This window comes from Monodon monoceros, unplaced genomic scaffold, assembly GCF_005190385.1.
Source record: "Monodon monoceros isolate NGI ecotype Baffin Bay Population unplaced genomic scaffold, NGI_Narwhal_1 Super_Scaffold_13, whole genome shotgun sequence".
Taxonomy (NCBI): Eukaryota; Metazoa; Chordata; class Mammalia; order Artiodactyla; family Monodontidae; genus Monodon; species Monodon monoceros.
In genome coordinates this window covers 40111273-40136048 of record NW_021703769.1, presented here as the reverse complement: position 1 = coordinate 40136048, position 24776 = coordinate 40111273, and the positions used below count along the sequence as shown (strand labels likewise).

General features: G+C 36.7%; 1 protein-coding gene across 5 annotated transcripts in view; it reads right to left on the bottom strand.

Moving 5' to 3' along the window:
- MACROD2 (mono-ADP ribosylhydrolase 2) overlaps window positions 1–24776 on the bottom strand; it is a 1974865-nt gene that overhangs the window by 1500019 nt on the left and 450070 nt on the right. For all 5 annotated transcript variants that reach the window (XM_029221509.1, XM_029221512.1, XM_029221511.1 and 2 more), the window contains exon 4: window positions 23496–23525. In XM_029221509.1, the coding sequence (XP_029077342.1) occupies window positions 23496–23525 (30 nt within the window). The remainder of the gene's footprint in view (window positions 1–23495; window positions 23526–24776) is intronic.

Sequence of the window (24776 nt, the reverse complement as noted above, 5' to 3'; positions counted from 1 at the left end):
TAGAGAATTTACCAACCTCCTCGTTCTGTTATAGCCTGAAGTCTGCTCTTTAATCACTTTTATTCAGAGGGTAAATCCTCAAAGTGGGGTCCTCAGATTGGCATGTCAGCATCAACAGGGAACTTGTTAGAAATGCATATTCTCGGGCTCCACCCCAGACCTATTGATCCAGAAACCTATAAAGCACTCAGTAATCTGTATTTTAACAAACCTTTTAGGCAATTTTGATGCACACTAAAGATTAGAAATATTCTCTGATTCAGAGCATATTTAATAATAATAATTGTTGTTGAAGTTCTCTATTTCAGGGGAAAATAGACAAATATAAGAACACTGTAGGTGTCTCATCAAAGTTATTTTGTATTATCTGACAAAGGATTAATTAAGTGTTGGCATATCCTTTGAACTTGGGTCCAAAGACTGGCAGGAATGTTTTTCTATTTTTAGGCTAAAAATTAGTGTTGCCTGATGTATGCAAAGAAGTACTAGAAAGGATTTAAGAGCACTAACCTGAATGTTATCCAGATGTACTACCGTGCTACATTCAAACTTGTGGAAGCTGAGATTTAGTACTATTGCCTTCCCAAAAATGTATACTTCCCCCATTACCATATTTCTTCACTAAAAAGACTTGACTATACCAGGATAATGAAGATGTATTTTTGCACAACTGGTATGTATGTTCCTAAAACCTACATTATTTATGGACCTGCATTTGAAAGGCATAAGGCCGTTCTTCTTTCAACCAAAAGTATCCTTATAGTAACAATTTGTAATTAATGCTCTCTAAGCAACATTTAGTGAAAAAGCAAACTTTAGAATGTATATAATATATACTGTACTTATGCAAAGTTTTAAAACAAAGCAATATAACCTATTGTTTATAGATACATATGTATATAGAACTATGAGAAACAGAAAGTTGTACTTCAAATGCATAATGATTGTTTCTGTGTGGATGAGAAATAAAACTGGGAAGAGAAGTCAAAAATGTTTTCAGCTTTATAGTGTTTCACTTCTTTTTTTAAAAAATATCACAAAATCCTCACAAATTTTGAATATTAGAAATATTTGCACAGGATGAAGCAAAAGGAAGAGTCCTGCGGTTAAAGAATAGATACTATAGTTTACTTAAACTAAGGGGCAATTCTCAGACAGAAGGACAGATAAGTCTAGAAATTACTGATTCTTCTATTCCCAGAAAATAACTCTGAGGGTTAAAAGTTATTTCCAGAGAATGAGGGTTAGACACAGGGATGAGACATGGGAATTTTATTCTCAAAGAATCAAATTTGTTATTCAGAGAAATCAGAAGAGGAGAGTTTAGAGGCACATAAATCTATGGCTACATCCTTATTCCCATAATTAATTACAGGTTAATTTAAATTAATGAATTTATGGTACAATGGTTAAAGATGGGGATACTGAGTCAGAGAGTCTTGTTAAAATACTGCATCTGCCAATATTCTGTCATCCTAACCTCTCTGAACTTTTGATCTTTTCACTTTAAAGTGAGAATAATAACAGAACCCACCTCCTAGGACTACTGACACGATTAAAGGAGATAATGCGTGTACCAACCTTACACAGTGCCCGACACAGAGCCAGTAACCTATAAAGGTTGGTTATTGTGATCATTCCTTTGTTCCTCTGTCCAGCAGTTAGTTGGTACGTACCTACTATATTTCAGACTCTCGGCTGGGTTCTGAGGATACAGCAAATGAGCAAGACAGACATAGTCCATGCCATTATAGAGCCTATAATTTATCAGGGAAGGGAGACAGTTACCTAAGAAAATACACTAACTTTAACGGAGACACAGCAGGGAGGATGATAGTCCTGACTTGTATAGGGCATGCAGAGGGGTCTGCAGGATTACTTAAGTGCAGACCTAAAGGATGAGTAGGAGTTCATCTGATGAATAGAGCAGGGGCTTAGGACTAATAGAGATGTAGAATTATTCGTGACTTAACAAAATCCAACTAGTGAATTATGCCTTTTTCCAATTATAGGAGAAACGAAACTTGGACCTTTATAGATGTCTTTGTTGTGTATGTCCTACAGAGCTGATCCTGCAGGCACAGACGTCATATACAACATATCTGTGAGTCTGAGGCCTTGGGTGTGCTCAACCTCCAGATTGAGATGCAGATGTTGGTGGATATTTAGCTTAGTGGAGGGTTTTGTGCCCCTTGCAGCTATTTCTGAAAACTGGGGGTTTTGTTGTTGTTGTTTTGTTTTGTTTGTGTTTTTTTAGCCAGAAATAACCCTATAGCAAAAGCAGAGGAAGTGTTTCAGCTACAAGCTCCTGACATGTCACCTCTTGCATACTGTCTTCTGGAGAATGCTCTGATATTGTGAATTTCTCAGTCCTCCTGCCTCTTCCCCCCAAGTTGTTCATAGTTGAGTCCACTGACATTCTCCACACACAAGTTCTGTTCATCCCTGCTTCCAAAGCCAGTTGTGGAGACTCAGATACTTAAGCGGCTTCCACCTTCTCTGAGCTGGAGCTTGTACTTGTATCACTTTTTCAGACCTGTAGTCTGGGTACCAACCTCAGCACTGACCCCTGGGCTCCAGACTGTTGCCCAGGTCTCTTCTGTTGCCATTCAAATCTAGGTTCAGGGGCCCCAGTAAGGATACAGGGTCTTCTCTGCCACCCTCCAAGGTATAGCACACTCCCAATCCTCTACCTCTTGTGTGCCTGATAAGCTTCTGTTGGATTCGTCCCTCCTTCCTTCCACTTCCAGGCCCGGCTGCCTGCTGGACCTGTATTGTATATGGGCCATCAATACTGTTCTGTGGGATTCCTTAGCTTTTCCCCAGTGCCAAGTAATTGCTGGAACAGGGAAATGCTGCTGTTTCTTGTTTTTCCTGTGCTTTGAGAGACAACCTCAGCCCATGTCCTGCCCTAAAGGATGAGCTTAGCTCACTTGATCCTGGCCTGGTAAGGTTTCAGAAAGCTAGAATATATCATGCTCCAAGATATAATAATTTCTGACTCTGGGTATTTAAATGCTTGAGAGAAAGCTTCCTTATAACCAATACTGCACAGGATGAAATGAACTACTCTTAGGATAATCTTCCATCTATATTTACAGGTAAAATCCTTTGGCTTATTTGGGGTTCACTAATGCACCATTATCTATATTAGCTTTCTGCAAAAGAAACTCTTCCCTGCCACACACAGATATTTGGACTTCTGTTATCCAATAATTCAGGTTATTCCTTTTTATTTGGATATAACATCACCACATCTTACAATTATCCAGCACCTTTTTATCTTTCAGTTTTAGACTATAACGATAATAATAATGACAACTACAGTAATAACCATTGATCTAACACCTTGTATTTGAAAAACACTTTACAATGAGCAATTAGTTATTCCACCTCTGTAAAATCATTACATATCATAATAATCACCTTTTCAGAGGAGGAAACTAGGACACAAAATAATGAATTTATTTTAACTTGCTAAAAAATTAAATTAATGACTTTTGGCCAAAGACAGAGCTGCAGCAATACACGATCATGTAAAGCAAAAGGAAAGGACTTTCTGAGTAAACCACAGGTCCACAGTGTCTATGACTGGATCCTGAGGTCCCCATTCGGAACTGGCCAGGTTCATTCCTCTCTATCCTCCACTGCTTATCTCCAGTCTAGCGGTAAATGAAAACAGCTCCAAAGAATGAAAAAGGACTCTTAATAGTGCTGAAATTGAAAAGATTATTAAAGTGGCTTTCAAAGAAATTGCCCCACCTTGTATTTCTCTGGAGCCACAAAAGATATAGTAAAGAAAACCATTCTCCCTCATAAACTGAAGGGATATAATCTAGTGATCCCAAAACACAAGAGACTTGACCTGCAGTATTTTGCTTGGACTTTTATTTCCTACTGCATACTCGCACGTCACATTCAGAGTCTCCTTGAGGATAAGGGATAGATATTTAAAAACAGTAGCTCAATAAAGTTTTTTTGGATAGTTTTGAAAAGGTATTACCTTTAACACAAGTAGATAAGCTACAGAACATGATATTATATCTACTATATAATTAGGTAGATATATAGACATATCCTGGAAGCTGTGTAAAGTACTTCCTAATTCTAAATTATTTGTTTTTAAATGTAAATCTATGCTTCTAAGCATTTAGGCTCCATTTAGCTAGCTAAACACAGTGAGAGCATTCATAAAAGTCCAGAATTTTTACCAAGGAATTTCCATTTCTGCAAAGAGGGCTCTCACATTTAAAAAAAATTATTTCATAATTATTTTTTCCTATCTTTGAGCATGATTTACCTATCTAAACACTTCTTAACAGAATTCCTTAAATGTTACATTTTTCCAAAAGTTAACTATGAAACAAAAATACAAAAGAAATGTAAAGTAATATTCACCAATTATGAAACTATATTTTAAAATGCCATCCTCCCAAATCAAAAACAAAATGGAAACAAATGAACTTAAATGAGTATCCAGTTGAAAGCATAAACATATTGAAATACTATCTTTTAGAGATACATATTGAGATCAGCTATAGAGGAGGAATCCATACATTGAAAGAGACATAAAAGACATACCAACCAAGCAGCATATAAATCTTATTTGCATCACAATTCAAGCAAATATACTGTAAAAATTAAAATCATAAATTGATAGGAATAATATGAACATTGACTGGACAAATGATGATACTAAGGAAATTTTTCACACTTAAAAATGATATTTTTATGATGCTAAAATAAAAAGAGAAAAATACACTCCCTGTCTTTGAGAGGCGCATATCAAGATATTTACAGATAAAATGATATGATTCTTGGATTTGCTTCAAAATAATCTAGGTGTTTGAGCAGATGGAGGTGTAGATGAAACAAGGTTGGCTAAGAGTTGAAAACTGATGAAGCTTCGCGATGAGAAAATTGGATTCTTTATACTATTTTAATTTACATGTGTACATGTTTAAAATTTTCTATCAACTTTAAAAAATAATAACAGAATTGATATAGCAATCTTTTGTGGGGGAGATGGGAAGTGGGTTCAAATTCCTTTTTACTCAAGTTTACATTTTGGCAGCTCTTTCATCAAGGATCTATGATTAATTTTTTCAATGTTTATCTGAAAATGTCTTTATATTTGCCTCACTAGTGAATGATAGTTCCTGTGGGGAAAGAATTCCAGGTTGACATTAATTTCCCTCAGATATTACTTCATCGCCTTTTAGTATCTATTGTTGCTTATAATTTATCTGTCAGTCTAATAGTTGTTTCTTCATAGGAAATTCTTTCTGATGTCTTTTAAATCTTTACCTTTCTATTGTATGTTCTATAGCTTTATGATAATGTGTCCACTTCTTGATTTGATTTTTCCTCACTAGAAATCAATAATGTGTGTTCTTTGAGATAATTTATTTCTTTGGCAATTGTGAAAATTTTTCAACTATCTTCTCCTCATATATTGCCTTTTTTTCAATCCTACTTTCTGGAGTTCCCATTGTATATACGTTGAATGTCTGCCCTCTAACTTTCCCTTTCATATTTACCATCTATTTATATCTCTGTGGTGCATTCTGGGTAATTCCTACAGTGCCATCCTCCAAGTCACTAATTATCTCTTCAGTTACATCTAATATGATGTTATAATATCTGTTATTAGAGTTTTTAATTCAAAGTCCACATTTTTCACTCTAGGATTTGTATTTGTTTCTTTTAACATCTGCCTTTTCTTGACCATGATATTTTATCACTTTATCTTAGAGTTTGGATTCTCATTTTTATAGCTTTAATTGTGTTAAACGTATTTATTGATATTTTTGATTCTCTTTTAGGATGCTATCTAGCTACCTTAAGTTCTTGGGAGTCTGATCCTTATATCCATGACTCTTGCATATTTGGTGTGGATCTTGGACAGTTTCCTTTATTTTTAAGTAATAGATTATCTTTTAGAAGAGTTTTAGATTTATGCAGAAATTGAGAAGATAGTATGGAAAGTTCCCATGTACTTCACATCCAGTTCCCCCTATTATTAACATCTTAAATAAGTGTGGTACATTGTCACAATTAATGAACCAACACTGACATATAATTGTTAACTAAGGTCCATAGTTTATTCATATTTCCTTAGTTCTACCTAATGTCTTCTTCTGTTTCAGGATATCATCCAGGATACTACATTATAGTTAGTTGACATGTCTCCTTAGGCTCCTCTTAGTTGTGAGAGTTCCTCCAATTTTCCTTTTTTAAATGATATCAAAATATGATCGTTTCAAGGTATATTGATCAAATATTTTGTTGAATGCCCCTCTATTGGAATTTGTATGATACTTTACTCACAGTTAGATTGGAGTTAAAAAGTTTGAGAGGAAAATAACAGAGGTAATGTGGCATTTTCAATATATCATATCAAAGTACATCCTATCAACATGATTTATCACTGTTGGTTGTAACTTTCATTACCTGGCTGAGGTGTTTATCAGGCTTATCCACTGTAAAGTTCCTAATGAGTTTTATAATTTCTGAAAATGAGATAATTTTGGCATGGCTTTTTCTTTGTGAGAAAACCCCATGGCCTGAGTCTTGGGCACTTACCTTCAGAGTGATTGTGAGTTTGCCTCTAATAGTAGCCCTGGGGGACAATTTTTATGTTAATTTTTTGTGTTTGGGATTCTCAGACACATAGGTAGTGTAGATTTAAGTACCAAACACAAAGAAGTTTCAGGATCAAGATACCAACGTTTTAGGAGTCTTCCCCATAGTTTTCTTGAACCAGTAGGGAATTTTTTTCAAATCCACGCTTCAGATGAGATTATAACAATTTGATGAACTTGGCTTTAGGTAAGGATCTAAGCTCTACCCTCCTACTTTATGCGGTCCTATTTCTAATCCCCAAATGAGAACTAGCTTTGTGGCCTCTAGTGTCCAATGCCCCATCACCATATACACTACCACAAGGCACTTACAGTATACAGTTTATATTATAGTTTTGGTTCACTTTGTTTTTTCAGTACTCCCTTATTTATGGCACCCAAAGATGTAATTTCTTTCTTGCAAGCTGACAAATATACTACAATTAATTTTTATTTTATTTTATCCATAACTTAAATGAGTTGTTGCAGGGAGATTTTCTGATTTCCTCAGTCAACCATATCTTTAGAATCTAAAGTCCTTCCCTCAATCTAGTTGGGTTTCTCTCCCCGAATAACACACGTGTGAAAAATTCCTTCCCATGTGATCTGTTCTGTAATGATACCACTGTTGTATTAAAAATTTTCTAAGTCTCAATGGTTTATATTATTAATAGGCAAAACACCTATCACAATGAACATCTAAAATCTTTTATTGAGTTGTGTGAAGAAATATTCAACAGAGATGTATCATTTTAACTTGTGTAATTTAAGTTAATTTAAGTAATTTAAGTGTAAATTGAACTTCAGCCATGAAAACTTCAGAGTAAATGGTTTTACTTTATTTTTATTCTAAAGACTGAACACACTGATCACACAAAGGCTTCACGGGACCCCCACAAGCTAATGAAATGAAGCATGTGTCAGAGAAAAGAAGCAAGTATCTTTAATGGTGCACAAAATTATGAACCTAAAAAGTGATTATTTACTGTAATGAAACATAAAGTAGAGGTTATAGCTTCAATGCCTTCACAGCCAGTTCTAAGTAACCTACCATTTTTATGTCTTAATATTTTAAATTACAAGTGTATTACAAAATCAATTCATTGTTTTCAATGAAAAACCTAAATCAAGTAACATATTAAGAGATTACTGTCCATAATTCTCATTGTCCATCGTTCTTCAAGCATGAAATAGAGAGTTCAACAGCTAAGCCAACCTACATAAAAACTTTTCCTAAGGCATGTCCTCGATTCTATTTCTCAATGAATGTTAAATCGTATTAACTGGCACATTAGTGCTTTAAACTTTTGCCAGTAGGTTTGAACAAGAAAAATCAATAATGACAATAATATTTCAGATTGAAAGATATAACTAACTGGTTAAATACCTGCAACATGACAAAACATGAATGAGATAATAGCCTTTCCCTCTTTCCATGTAATGCAAATTTTCTGCATTTCATTTCCACATCTATACAAATAAATATTGTTCTCCTTATCCCCCAGAACTTAAAAAGTATAACCATAGTATTTAAAGAAAATGATAATATCCTAGCTATATAAACTTCTTAGAAATGAAAGGTAATACAGTACTTAAAATAATTACTGCATAAATATGCATATGATCCTCAAGTTGCCTGCTGTAAGTCTTTTTTAAAGTTTTGTCTTTTCATTTAGAGATCATCTAAAGATAAAGGTATTACCTTTCTACAGCAAACTGGTCAAAACTGAAATATCTAACCATGCTAAAAATCCAGGATGAAAGATGGTAATACCTCAAAATTAAAATGAAATACATACTACATGTGGTAGAAGCTGCCAGGGGTGTAAAAATGAGTATGAAAGCCTCTTTTTTTTCAAAAAGTTTATGCCCCAATTGGGGAATGTATCTTTCCAGGTTCAGTCAGCTTGGCCAGAATGAGAAGGGGCATTTTATCTGCACAGGGCTGCCCCTTTGACAGGGTTTTAGATGGGGCAGTTTTACTCAGAAGGGGAAGTAGGTAAGTACTTAATATGATGAATAATTTCAAAATTAGCTTTAGAATAGAGGGGTCATGATGACCAAAGTTAGAGGTGGCATAAACAAGGCATGTCCTCAGAATGGCCAATAAAAAGGAAAGTTCAAGCAGAGACATGGATTTTATACCCTCCCCTTCCTCCGCTAGGAAGCATCTGAAAAGCTTAATGACAAATGGCAGACAAGATTAAGGCAATCAGGACTGGGTCAAACTTCTAAGAAGAGAACTAGACAAGTTCATGTGGAATGAGGAAGACATACTAGAAATCCAACTAGTGTGGGCAGCTTCAGAGTTTGTCGCTAGACTGAGATGCAAGTGAGGTAGTGAAAGGAAAAGGCAAGGCAGGGAGAAGCCTGTGTTGGTGTGACCACCAGACTTTGCTCGGGTTGCTGTGATGAACCTTTGCTGCCAACGCCATTAGTACCAGAGTTCCTTTCTTCAGTTCTAACACTGTTCACTCCATTTTAAGTGGCATGCCTGAATGGTCAGAGGAAGCTGTTTAACGAAAATCTGGGTAACACGACTGCAGAACAGTGAGGAGGACTGCTGAAGCATAGCAAGATCTCTGTAAAAATATATCTACATCAAACAGTGAAAAATACAACTGAGTGGGTCATTTCCTTCCTCTCCTGGAAAATAACTCATCCTACAAGATTGCTCCAGTGTCACCTCTTGTGGGAAGCCTTCCCTGACCACTCTGACATGTTGGCTTCACCTTTTCTGCTTCATTTTTCCTGTATTGAGAACCTTTCTAGTTCTTATTATATTAATGTGTAAATAAATATTTATACTTCAGACTGCACTTGGTTATAAGAATTTTTCCTACCTCAATGTCAAGACTAGTATACAATAGGTAATCAGTACATACTGTTGACTATGAAAGAGAAAAAGGAAAGAAAGAAAAAAGGAAGAGGGCAAAATGAAGGGAAGAAAGAAAGAAGGAAGGGAAGAAGGGAGGGAGGGAGGACAAAGGTAGGCTGGTTCACTGTGTAACTGCATGTTGTCAGACCTGGCCTGGCTCCTGGTCACTGCACTCCCCTTCCCCTCTATCTTCCTCTCATCTGAGCCTCCTTATCGCCCCTAGCAGGCTTACCCACCTGCAGTGCCCAGGATCAATCCCTGACACAGTCAGATCTTAAGCCTTATTTTCCATAGATTTGGCATCACATCCCTTTCTGAAGCTCTAATCCTGAGACTGGGTACCCACCTGACCAACAAGGCCAGGGCTCCTGAGTTTCTTTCACCAGGCTGCTCTATCCCAGGACTGAGAGACAGTTGCTACTCCCGAGGCCCATGGCTGGGACTCCTCCAGCTGCTGAGAAGAGGCCAGCAGGCTAACTCACTGCCAGACATGCTTGACTGACTCTCATAAGGGGCCAGCCCCAACACGCTACCTGCTTTAACCAGACTTGCTCCCTCACTGTGGACCACCCTCCTAGATTCCTCCCAGCATGCCTAAGGCCCAGCCAGATCTCAAGGTTTAACAAGAGTGAAACACGTAATCACTGCGGGAATTTGGTTCTGTATGTGGAGGGAGGGTGCCAGGGCTCTCCACTCCGCCTGTGAATGTTTAAGTAATTTATGAAAGCAGTTCCACTTAAACACACTCAAAAGACCCTTTAAACATGTTGTTTCTCATGTTAGGAACTCTTGGTAGAAACTCACATTTTTTTGTGAAAAAATTGTTTTTCAGGATATCTGTTCTGGTTTTTAAAGAAGGAATCTGATACCTGATGCTCATTCTATTGATATTAATATATCATTTTAAGTCAAAAGATCCATGCAAGGAAAATCCTTGGAACATCTGAAAGAACATGGGGAATGACAACTGCTCAGATAACTCAGCCAAACAGAGACCATGATTGGTAACAGGGAAAGGGCTGTGTTTATTGCCAAACCAATAATCAGTACTGACACACAGTAGTTCCCAAATTAGTATTTGTTGAGTGAATGAATGAATGAACACGTGCTCATATGTGTGTTTGTATGTAGAAATAAGTAATGGGCGGGTGGAGATACACTGATGGTATCTATTGCATGACACCAAATATTTTTATGATTTTGCTGCTTTTGAAGTACATTTGGTACTTCACCTTGTTAAACTTTGGGCCCACTTTAATAGGCACAAGGAGAGCAAGAAGCCTTTGGTGGTGGAGAAGGGCATAATATATGCTGTGTTCTCATTCTAGAAAAGCAACTTTCCCATGAATTCCATCTGGGACTGAGAGTTTGTTTAGTGGTGGTTGCTTATACCTAGAGTTTTCAAAATTAATCTGCCACAGAATCACCTCAAGGATAAGGTCTAGAATTACAGTATTGATACTAATATATTATACATATATATGTATATATATATGTATGTGTGTATGTGGGTATAATTTAAAAAAGCAGTTCTACAAATTTATGCATATAAAAAGCCAACCTTAAATTGCTGCTCTGTCAGGAAATGTCATCTTAAATGTCTAACATTATGCCTCAGGCTTCAGCTCTCAGGAGCTTTGACAGACTAAAAGGGGAAGCAAAACCCATAAACCATATCTTGTTTGGGTTCTATTAGCAGGTTCTGGTCTTATTGTGATGATGAAAAGGAAAGACATCATCTAAAGTAAGAGATTGTAAATTTTGTTCCAGTCTGTTACATAATGATCTGAAAGGAATTGAGGAAGTAGCTCTTTAATTCTGCTTTTTTCTTTCTAATTCTGCTTCTTGACATAATTTAAGATTGGCTACAAAGGCTTTTTATTATTATATATTCCAAAAGTATGACATCACAGGACTTTGTGCATGTAAAACGTGTTTATTACAGATGAGTGAACACATATTTAAAATGCAATGTGCTCTAAAACTAAACCTCAAGTACACAAAAAAGGTATATGAATCTGTACGGCAATCCAGAGGTACCATAAGACAGTGCTATTGTATGTACTTTCAAGTTATCAACTGAGCTTAAGACTTGTGAAAATCAGCCAAGGAAAGCATCATCCATATCTCAGCTGCACGTTTTCCTGTCCTCTCCTTAATTTTTCCTGGTGGGAACAGAGTTACCTACTTTTGCATAGAAAAGGCAAATCTAAACAGCAAAGATATATTAAAAATCACAGAGCAGAGAGACCTTCAAGATAGTGTAGGAGTAAGACGTAGAGATCACCTTCCTCCCCACAAATACATCAGAAATACATCTACATGTGAAACAACTCCTACAGAACACCTACTGAACGTTGGCAGACCTCAGACTTCCCAAAAGGCAAGAAACTCCCCACGTACCTGGGTAGGGCAAAAGAAAAAAGAAAAAACAGAGACAAAAGAATAGGGACAGGACCTGAACCTCTGGGAGGGAGCTGTGAAAGAGGAAGTTTCCACACACTAGGAGGCCCCTTCACTGGCAGAGACAGGGGTGGTGGGTGGCGGGTGGTGGTGGGGGCAGCTTTGGAGCCACGGAGGAGAGCGCAGCAACAGGGGTGCACAGGGAAAAGCAGAGAGATTCCCACACAGAGGATCAGTGCCAACCAGCACTCACCAGCCCGAGAGGCTTGTCTGCTCACCTGCCGGCCGGGACAGGTGGGGGCTGGGAGGTGAGGCTCAGGCTTGGGAGGTCAGATCCCAGGGAGAGTACTGGGGTTGGCTGCGTGAACAGAGCCTGAAGGGGGCTAGTGCACCACAGCTAGCCAGGAGAGAGTCCAGGAAAGAGTCTGGACCTGCCTAAGAGGCAAGGGACCATTGTTTTGGGGGGCGCGAGGAGAGGGGATTCAGAGCACTGCGTAAATGAGCTCCAGAGATGGGCGTGAGCCACGGCTAACAGCACGGGCAGCAGAGATGGGCATGAAACGCTAAGGCTGCTGCTGCAGCCACCAAGAAGCCTGTGTGCAAGCACAGGTCACTATCCACACCTCCCCTCCCGGGAGCCTGTGCAGCCTGCCACTGCACCAGAACACCAGGAGCTATGTGAACAAAGAAGAGACAGGGTAATTTCTCCCAGCAGCCTTAGGAGCAGTGGATTAAACCTCCACAATCAACTTGATGTACCCTGCATCTCTGGAATATCTGAATAAACAATGAATCATCCCAAAATTGAGGCGGTGGACTTTGGGAGCAACTGTAGACTTGGGGTTTGCTTTCTGCATATAATTTGTTTCTGGTTTTATGTTTATCTTAGTTTAGTATTTAGGGTTTATTATCATTGGTAGATTTGTTTATTGATTTGGTGGCTCTCATCCTTTTTTTTAAATATATATATATATTTTTTTCCTTTTTCTCTTTTTGTGAGTGTGTATGTGCATGCTTCTTTGTGTAATTTTGTCTGTATAGCTTTGCTTTTACCATTTTTCCTAGGTTTCTGTCTGTCCGTTTTATTTTTTGTTTGTTTTTGGCTTTAGTAGAGTTTTTAGCACTTCTTTTCATTGGTGGATTTGTTTTTTGGTTTGGTAGCTCTCTTCTTTTTTCTTTCTTTTTTAAAAATTACTCATAATTTATTTTATTTTTAATAATCTTTTTCTATTTTTTATTTTAATAACTTTATGTTATTTTATTTTCTTCTTTCTTTCTTTTTTTTCTCCCTTTTCTTCTGAGCTGTGTGGCTCACAGGGTCTTGGTGCTCTGGGCGGGTGTCACGCCTGTGCCTCTGAGGTGGGAGAGCCAAGTTCAGGACATTGGTCCACCAGAGACCTCCCAGCTCCACATAACATCAAATGGCAAAAGCTCCCCCAGAGATCTCCATCGACACAGCTACATTCAACGACCAACAAGCTATGGTGCTGGACAGCCTGTGCCAAACAACCAGAAAGACAGGGACACAACCCCACCCAAGAGCAGAGAGGCAGCCTAAAATCATAATGTCACAGACACCCCAAAACACACCACTGGATGCAGTCCTACCCACCAGAAAGACAAGATCCAGCCTCATCCACTAAAACACAGGCACCAGTCGCTTCCACCAGGAAGGCTACACAGCCCACTAAGCCAACCTTAGCCACTGGGGGGAGACACTGAAAACAACAGGAACTATGAATCTGCAGCCTACAAAAAGGAGACCCCAAACACAGAAAGTTAAGCAAAATGAGAAGACAGAGAAACACACAGCAGATGAAGGAGCAAGGTAAAAACCCACCAGACCAAACAAATGAAGAGGAAATAAGCAGTATACATGAAAAAGAATTCAGAGTAATGATAGTAAAGATGATCCAAAATCTTGGAAATAGAATGGACAGAATACAAGAAACCTTTAACAAGGACCGAGAAGAACTAAAGAGCAAACAAACAATGATGAATAACACAATAAATGAAGTTAAAAATTCTCTAGAAGGAATCAATAGCAGAATAACTGAGGCACAAAAACGGATAAGTGACCTGGAAGATAAAAGAGTGGAAATAACTACCACAGGGCAGAATAAAGAAAAAAGAATGAAAAGAATTGAGGACAGTCTCAGAGACCACTGTGACAACTTTAAACGCACCAACATTCGAACTATAGGGGGCCCAGAAGAAGAAGAGGAAAAGAAAGGGACTGAGAAAATATTTGAAGAGATTATAGTTGAAAACTTCCCTAATATGGGAAAGGAAATAGTTAATCAAGTCCAGGAAGCACAGAGTCCCACACAGGATAAATCCAATGAGAAACACTCTGAGACACATAATCAAACTATCAAAAATTAAATACAAAGAAAAAATATTAAAAGCAGCAAGGGAAAAGCAACAAATAACATACAAGGGCATCCCCATAGGTTAACACCCAATCTTTCAGCAGAAAGTCTGCAAGCCAGAAGGGAGAGGCAGGACATATTTAAAGTGATGAAAGGGAAAAACCTACAGCCAAGATTTCTCCACCCAGTAAGGGTCTCATTCAGATGTGATGGAGAAATTAAAACCTTTACAGACAAGCAAAAGCTAAGAGAATTCAGCACCACCAAACCAGCTTTACAACAAATGCTAAAGGAACTTTGCTAGGCAGGAAAAACAAGAGATGGAAAAGAACTACAATAACAAACCCCCCAAAATTAAGAAAATGGTAATAGGAACATACATGTCGGTAACTACCTTAAATGTGAATGGATTAAATGCTTAAACCAAAAGACAGAGACTGGCTGAATGGATACAAAAACAAGACCCATATATATGCTGTCTACAAGAGACCCACTTCAGACCTAGGGACAAATGCAAACTGGAAAGTGAGGGGATGAAAAAAGATATTCCATGCAAATGGAAATCAAAAGAAAGCTAGAGTACCAATTCTCATATCAGATAAAATAGACTTTAAAATAAAGACTATTACAAGAGACAAAGAAGGACACTACATACTGATCAAGGGATCAATCCAAGAAGAAGATATAACAATTGTAAATATTTATGCACCCAACATAGGAGCACCTCAATACATAAAGCAGATGCTAACAGCCATAAAAGGGGAAATCAACAGTAACACAATCACAGTAGAGGACTTTTAACACCCAACTTTCAACAATGGACAGATCATCCAAAATGAAAATAAATAAGGAAACACAAGCTTTAAATGATACATTAAAAAAGATGAACTTAATTGATATATATAGAACATTCCATCAAAAACAACAGAATACACTTTCTTCTCAAGTGCTCATGGAACATCCTCCAGGATAAATCATATCTTGGGTCACAAATCAAGCCTTGGTAAACTTAAGAAAATTGAAATTGTATCAAGTATCTTTTCCGACCACACTATGTGACTAGATATCAAATACAGGAAAAAAATTGTAAAAAATACAAATATATGGAGGCTAAACAATACACTACTAAATAACCAAGAGATCACTGAAGAAATCAAAGAGGAAATCAAAAAATACCTAGACACAAATGAAAATGAAAACACCACAAACTAAAACCTATGGATGCAGCAAAAGCAGTTCTAAGGGAAGTTTATAGCAATACAATCCTACCTCAAGAAACAAGAAACATCTCAAATACACAACCTAACCTTACACCTAAAGCAAATAGAGAAAGAAGAACAAAAAAAACCCCAAACATAGCAGAAGGAAAGAAATCATAAAGATCAGATCAGATATAAATAAAAAAGAAATGAAGGAAATGACAGCAAAGATCAATAAAACTAAAAGTTGGTTTTTGAGAAGATAAACAAAATGGATAAACCATTAGCCAGACTCATCAAGAAAAAAATGGAGGAGACTCACATCAATAGAATTAGAAATGAAAAAGGAGAAGTTACAACTGACACTGCAGAAATACAAAGGATCATGAGAGATTATTACAAGCAACTATATGCCAATAAAACAGACAACCTGGAAGAAATGTACAAATTCTTACAAAAATACAACCTTCCAAGACTGAAGCTGGAAAAAATAGAAAATATAAACAGACCAATCACAAGCACTGAAATTGAGACTGTGATTAAAAATCTTCCAACAAACAAAAGCCCAGACCAGATAGCTTCACAGGCGAATTCTATCAAATATTTACAGAAGAGCTAACACCTTTCCTTCTCAAATTTTCCAAAATATATCAGAGGGAAGAACACTCCCAAACTCCTTCTATAAGGCCACCATCATCCTCATACCAAATCCATACAAAGACGTCACAAAGAAAGAAAACTACAGGCCAATATCACTGATGAAACTACAGGCCAATATTAGTGATAGATGGAAAAATGCTCAACATAATACTAGCAAAGAGAATCCAACAGCACATTAAAAGGATCATACACCATGATCAAGTGGGGTTTATCCAGGGAATGCAAGGATTCTTCAATATATGCAAATCAATCAATGTGATACACCATATTAACAAACTGATGGAGAAAAACCATATGATCATCTCAATTGATGCAGAAAAAGCTTTTTACAAAATTCAACACCCATTTATGAAAAAAACCCTCCAGAAAGTAGGCATAGAGGGAACTTACCTCAACATAATAAAGGCCATATATGATAAACCCACAGCTAACATTGTTCTCAATGGTGAAAAACTGAAACCTTTTCCACTAAGATCAGGAACAAGACAAGGTTGTCCATTCTCACCACTATTATTCAACATAGTTTTGGAAGTTCTAGCCACAGCAATCAGAGAAAAAAAAGAAATAAAAGGAATGCAAATTGGAAAAGAAGAAGTTAAGCTGTCACAGTCTGCAGATGACATGATACTGTACACAGAGAATCCTAAAGATGCTACCAGAAAACCACTAGAGCTACCTAAGGAGACAAAAGACCTGTATGCAGAAAAGCAGAAGACACTGATGAAAGAAGTTAAAGATGATACAAACAGATGGAGAGATATACCACATTCTTGGATTGGAGGAATCAACACTGTGAAAATGACTCTACTACCCAAAGCAATCTACAGAGTCAATGCAATCCCTATCAAACTACCAATTGCATTTTTCACAGAACTAGAACAAAAAAAAAATCACAATTTGTATGGAAACACAAAAGACCCCGGATAGCCAAAGCAGTCTTGAGAAAGAAAAGTGGAGCTGGAGGAATCAGGCTTCCTGACTTCAGACTATACTACAAAGCTACAGTAATCAAGACATTATGGTACTGGTAGAAAAACAGAAATATAGATTAATGGAACAAGATAGAAAGCCCAGAGATAAACCCACACACATATGGTCACCTTATGTTTGATAAAGGAGGCAAGAATATACAATGGAGAAAAGACAGCCTCTTCAATAAGTGGTGCTGGGAAAACTGGACAGCTACCTGGAAAAGAATGAAATTAGAACACTCCCTAACAACATACACAAAAATAAACTCAAAATGGATTAGATACCTAAATGTAAGACCGGACACTATAAAACTCTTAGAGGAAAACATAGGCAGAACACTCTGTGACATAAATCACAGTAACATCCTTTTTGACCCACCTGCTAGAGAAATGGAAATAAAAATAAACAAATGGGACCTAATGAAACTTCAAAGCTTTTGCACAGCAAAGGAAACCATAAGCAAGACAGAAGGACAGCCTTCAGAATGGGAGAAAATATTTGCAAATGAAGCACCTGACAAAGGATTAATTTCCAAACGTTACAAGAAGCTCATGCAGCTCCATACCAAAAAAAATAAAAAAAAAAAACAGACAACACAATCCAAAAATGGGCAGAAGACCTAAACAGACATTTCTCCAAAGAGGATATACAGATTGCCAACAAACACATGAAGGGATGCTCAACATCACTAATCATTAGAGAAATGCAGATCAAAGCTACAATGAGGTATCCTCTCACACCAGTCAGAATGGCCATCATGAAAAAATGCAGAAACAATAAATGCTGGAGAGGATGTGGAGAAAAGGGAACCCTCTTGCATTGTTGGTGGGAATGTGAATTGATACAGCCACTGTGGAGAACAGTATGGAGGTTCCTGAAAAAACTAAAAATAGAACTAGGACTACCATATGACCCAGCAGTCCCACTACTGGGCATATACCCTGAGAAAGCCATAATTCAAAAAGAGTCATGTACCACAATGTTCACTCCAGCACTATTTACAATAGCCAGGACATGGAAGCAACCTAAATGCCCACCAACAGATGAATGGATAAAGAAGATGTGGTACATAGATACAATGGAATATTACTCAGCCATAAAAAGGAATGAAATTGGGTCATCTGTAGAGACATGGATGGATCTAGAGACTGTCATACAGACTGAAGTAAGTCAGAAAGAGGAAAGCAAATATCGTATATTAACGCATATTTGTGGAACCTAGAAAAAAAATGGTTCTGAAGAACCTAGAGGCAGGAGAGAAAGATTCAGATGTAGAGAATGGACTTGAGGATGTGGGGAGGGGGAAGGGTAAGCTGGAACGAAGTGAGAGAGTGGCATGGACATATATACACTACCAAATGTAAAACAGATAGCTAGTGGGAAGCAGCTTCATAGCACAGGGAGATCAGCTCGGTGCTTTGTGACCACCTAGAGGTGTGGGGTAGGGAGAGTGGGAGGGAAATGCAAGAGGGAGGAGATATGGGGACACATTTATATGTATAGTTGAGTCACTTTGTTATAAAGCAGAAAGTAACACACTGTTGTAAAGCAATTATACTCCAATAAAGATGTTAAAAAAACAAAAACTCACAGAGCAAAGGCACGAGCCCTGAGTGGGACTCAAGAACCCTGTCTTCTTATTGGACCTTTGCACTTTATAAGCTGTGTGACCTTGAAGAAGTCACTAAATCTCCCTAAGTCACATTTCCCTCAGTGATTAAAGTAATAATAATAATAATAAATAACACTGATCTCATTTGAGCATTGTGGCCGAGACAGTGCTATGTATTTATCACACCATTTCCTCTTCCTGGGAACGCTGGAAGACTCCATTCTTCCCAGACTTCCTTGTAGTTCGGTTGGGGGTCACTTGCCTGAATTCTGACCCATGGAACGTGGGCAGAAGTGACATAAGCCATTCATGAACTGCTCTGTAAATACATCCCACAAGATCCACCAGCTGTCTCTTCCTGTTTTGTGACTGGAGCCACATACCACATAGAGTAGTTACAAGATAGAGAAGCAACCTGAGACTCTGTGTCACCACCTGTAGGAGAACCTGAGTAGAACAGCCACCAATATACTCGACATTGATGTGAGCAAGAAATTAACCTTATTGTTTTAACCACTAAGATTTTTAGGTTTGTTACCATAGCATAATGTAGCCTACCCTGACTAAGAAAAGGACTAAATGAGAAAATTAAATTTACTTGTTTTATATCTAAATGTGCTATACTGCTATGCAAGTTAGTACTGGGAGCAATGATGGAGAGCTTGTAAAAATTAATAGAACTCCTAAGGTTTTTTTACATTATACCATTACCTAGATTATATAAAGGCTTCCTGAAAGACAGAATCCAGTCACTATAGACCAGCCACATTCTTACTTAAATATTAGTATATTTATTTGCCCTTAACATATCTGGGACATATATACATAGATGATCCATTTTACCAAGTATTTTAACTGATATGACTAGGTAGTTGGAGCCCTATCACTTATACTCACTACAATGACACTAAGTGACACTAAGTTCCTAAAGAGAGTGACCTCTGGCCCAAAGATGAAAATCCACACCTATGTGAAATGATTCTCTCACTTTAAAATTAAAACTGAGTGGGTGGGCTTCCCTGGTGGCGCAGTGGTTGACAGTCCGCCTGCAGATGCAGCGGACGTGGGTTCGTGCCCCAGTCTGGGAAGATCCCACATGCCACAGAGTGGCTGGGCCCATGAGCCATGGCCGCTGAGCCTGCGCATCCGGAGCCTGTGCTCTGCAACGGGAGAGGCCACAGCAGTGAGAGGCCCGCGTACCGCAAAAAACAAACAAACAAACAAACAAAAAACTGAGTGGGTGATTGTGACCATTTTTAAAATCTCCTCTTAGGAGATCTCTTGTCTTGATCATGAGCACTCCAAAAAAAAAGAGCAAAACACTACGATTATAGATAATACAACTTTGTATAGACTGATTTTTGCCTAAATTTCAAGTGCAACTTATACAGAACTGGGGGGAAGCCCTCCTGAGAACCTGAAAAAATGGTACTTAAGATACTATTATTATTTTTTTATGTGGTCCCAAATTTTCTTGATCAAATTGTTTAGTCAATCAAAGAATTATTTCCTTTAGAGGTTTCTGAAGGTATATTAATTCAAGTCAATAAAAGGAATCATTGATCAAATCCAAGAGGACTGCATCAGTTCTAGGCTCCTTATTAGATGATTATTAGCTGTTGCTGTACAAATATCACTGACAGGATTAATAAGATTTGTCACAGAATCAAAAGGCCAAAAATCAGTTCAGAGAAGGCTAAAAATATTCCTTAAATTTAAGTTTTAAATGCAGCTTTCCAAAAATCAGACATGTATTTTAGAGCAATCTTGACATCTCCAGAAGTGCATAAATGAATTAAACCTGTCAATGACCTACTTTAATGAAAGAAATTACATCCATCTTAAATACTTATAATTTATCTTTATGATGATATTGAGTTGCTAATTTTAGAATTCAGAAATGAGAAATTATGGCAAATAACTGCATTTAGCAAAATCAACCACCTAGAGGACAGTCAAGTATATACTTCAGGTAAACAGAACATTGAGTTTGCCTATTCCTGAACGTCTTGACATTGCTAAAAATGTACACTGTATCTACACACAGGTTGAAGGAACCACAAGGAAATACAGGCCAACTCACTAGCGTTAATTCTATACACACCAACCATGTATACATATATTGAAACAAAGCAGCTTGACAAGGGTAGCTGAACAGCAGCCTACCTTCCCCAAAATGGCAGGGACTGCTCATTGCCTGCCAAACCTCCACCCTCCCCTTCTTCCCTAGAAAACAGAGCACTGCTTTTTTTTGACGAGCACATTTCTTCCTGGCATAAAACTATATTATCCATGAATGAACATTTGATCAATTCAAGGATATGAGACATCAGATAAAGCTGCTTAAAGAAAACTGGCTTGTCTTTTAGGGGCCACCTTTTTGATTTTTTGCCTTTCTTACTCCTCCTGACACCCATATTTTTGATGCCTAGAGTCCAGCAGCCTCTGTGGACCCTGAGTTCCACACAGTAGGAAGGAAGAGCAGAAAAGCCAGAGCTTGAGCACTTGATGACAGGATGGGATTACTGCACAGCCACTCTAGTCTACATCTAAGCTACTTTCAAAGGGGACAGAAACATTTTTCTATCTCCTTTAAATCACTATTATTTGGGGGGTTTCTGTTATGGGCAGCTAAAGTGATTTTAACTTATATAATTAGTCAATTCAGTTTTTTTTTAAATAGCCAAGAACCATAAATTAACTATCTAGCTAATTTGTCTGCTGTTTTAAATTGATAGATTTGTATATGTAGACTCAATTTTAATTTTTTTTATCCTACTTAACAGTACTAGTCAAATTTGTTAAAATACTAATATGTCATGTAAGAAAATCATCACTATGAATGACTTATTTTAATGTTTCCTTCACATATTGTAAGAAACCTAGAGATAAAAATTTATTGGGAATCCAGTACATTCCTAAGGAATATTTCTCTTCTAGTTCCCAAAGAATACCAAAAAGAAGAAGAAGAAGAAGAAGAACAATGAGAAACCCTGTATATTTATATTTTCTAAAGTAATTTGGGGAAGAAGAAAAATACTCTGCTATAGAATGTGCATTGACATGTGGTAATATGAAGAGCACTTTCTAGTTTAAACTATTTTCTATCATTTCTATTTCCAACATTTTGTTTTTAAAAATCTATTGATTCTTATATGGGAACAATGGTTAAAATTTTAATTTTCAAATAAAATTTAAGCTGAAACCTCCTGATGATGATTTATAAAGGATAACATTTCTTAAAAGTTGGGGATCAAGTAAACAAGTTCTAACTTGTTTGTTGAAAACCTAAAGCTCTGTATATACAATCATATCTATTTCAACCACATACATGAAAAGAGGAAGCAAGAGGAAGAGGGAGAGAGAAAACAAACCTATTTATGTCCATCTGGGTCCTAAATGAAAAGGACCCCATTCTACTGTATACTTTTTTCCTCCCCTACCATGTAGTATAGACTGGGGCTAGGTAAGCTTTCATCTTTCAACCTAGAAATAAAAATAATAAATAGTTCCAAGAATTTAGTATCAAAAAAGAATTCCTAGTACAGAAATCTCTCTCTTCCTCATCTCACTTTGATCTCTTTCTCTCTCTCCTCTGAAAAGGAAGAAAGAAAAATGCCATTACCAATTTCTTTTTTTATTTTTCACAGTAAGTCACTGATATATTAAGCTCTCAGGCTACAAAGTCATAATGATTTTAGTCATTATTATGAAAAAAAAAAGATAAAAACCACAAGTCTCCAGATGTATTGTTTTAAAATTCATATTAAAAGTGACTCTATCATGCAGCCACTATTGAAAACAGTATGGAGGTTCCTCAAAAAACTAGAGTTGCCATATGATCCAGCAATTCAACTCCTGGGCATATATCTGGACAAAACTATAATTCAAAAAGATACATGCACCCCTATGTTCATAGCAGCACTATTCACAATAGCCAAGACATGGATACAACCTAAATGTCCATTAACAGATGAATGGATAAAGAAGATGTGGTATATATACACAATGGAATATTACTCAGCCATAAAAAAGAATGAAATAATGCCATTCACAGCAACATGGATGGACCCAGAGATAAGCATACTAAGTGAAGTAAGTCAGAAAGAGAAAGACAAATACCATATGATATCACTTATATGTGGAATCTAAAATATGACACAAATAAACTTATCTATAAAACAGAAACACACTCAAAGATATAGAGAACAGCCTTGTGGTTGCCAAGGTGGAAGGGGTGTGAGGGAGGGATGGATTGGGAGTTTGGGCTTAGCAGATGCAAACTAGTATATATAGAATTGATAAACAACAAGGTCCTACTGTGTAGCACAGGGAACTGTATTTGATATCCTGTGATAAACTAAAATGGAAAAGAATATGAAGAAGAATGTATATATATTTATATATGTGTATAACTGAATCACTTTGCTGCACAGCAGAAATTAACACAACATTGCAAATCAACTATACTTAAAAAGTGACTATCATCTACTATATGTGTGTTCATCTCAATAGCTTATTGCTGCTATAGTTCATGCCAAAGATAGAAATATAAAGCTTGATGAGAACAACAACAGTATTCTGCATATTTTGAAGTCAGTTAAAATAACGTTTAGGCAAACCCAAGATACTTCTATTATAAATTTTCTAAGATTATAATTTGCGTGGTTGATGACTACAGCAAAATTAATTTTCTTTAAAGTATCACAGAACTTACTAAACATCTTATGGTTGGTGTAGTAATAAAATATATTTTAAGTGATGTTCAGGACTTACCACCTCCACCTCCAAGAAGACTGGTATTTGCTGTTCAAAAGAAAACAAAATAAAAGACATTAAATAATATATAAAAATATAATATGCCAGAGTAGTTCAGGAAAAGTTGGTAATGATCATGCTGTACATACACACACACACACTCACACACACACACACACATATATATATTACAATATGTACTTGCATATAAAGACAGACTTTATTACTGTTTTATTATGGTATAAAAATTGAAATATTTCACTATTTTTCTCTTTTTTCTCTTCAAATGAATATTTTTACAATGTGCTTCCTTCTAATAAAATGAAGTACATATGTGATCCTTTTTTTTCCATTCTGTATCTAAATTAATCTTTTGGTTTCTCCATTTTATCAACTAGAGATAGAACAATGTTATTTAGGCAATTTCAACAATTTCAAAGAACAATGTAACAAGAAAGTATAATGATAATTTTAATTAAATTAAACACCATCAGATAAAGCTATCTCAAGACACTCTGCAATAAGAATGAACTCAAATAGTGACAGATTTATTCGTTTTTACATTAATTTTTTGTTTGAGGGAAAGAAATAAATTTTAAATATTTTTGTAAAACAATGATGTGTCATTTCTTACCCATTTATCCATTAACCTAGCACATATAATTATGAAGTCAAATAATAAGCAAAATATAAGACTATTCCATTTAAATTTTTTTAAGAGGTCAGATTTTCAGAAGGTTCCACTGCAGTTTTCTGCTGAAGCATTAAGCAACTTTACGCCTATGTTTATCTAGTCTCTACAAAAGCCAGAAAACAGAAGTCCTGCAGCAACATAAAAAAAGTATGTGGTAATCAAAGTCCCTTTCTTTGTGGAGAAACCTGAGCTACCAAAAGATTAAAGAAATCACTTAAGAAAGAGGAGTAGGAATCTTTAACTTGAATTTTCCTGTGATGTCCACAAACCACACACTGCCATAATAAGAGAAGCAAATATCAGAGTGTTAATGATTCTATCAATAAATAATGGAGCATTTTAAGAATAAATGCCTATATTCATATGTGATGGTTTGCTAATTATTGAAACACTAAAGAGAACATCATGAAAAGGCGTGGAGAACAAATGCCTTTGAAGGTTTTCTCAATATGTCAATCTTAGAGCATCAAATCTTGTCTCATATGATCTTTCAAGTACAGGGCCATCTAATTGCTGTTCACGCCTTCCCCGCAGTGCTTTCATCACAAATATGGACTGCGTAGCAATCATTAGTCAACCATAAACAAAATTCGCTTCAGATATTA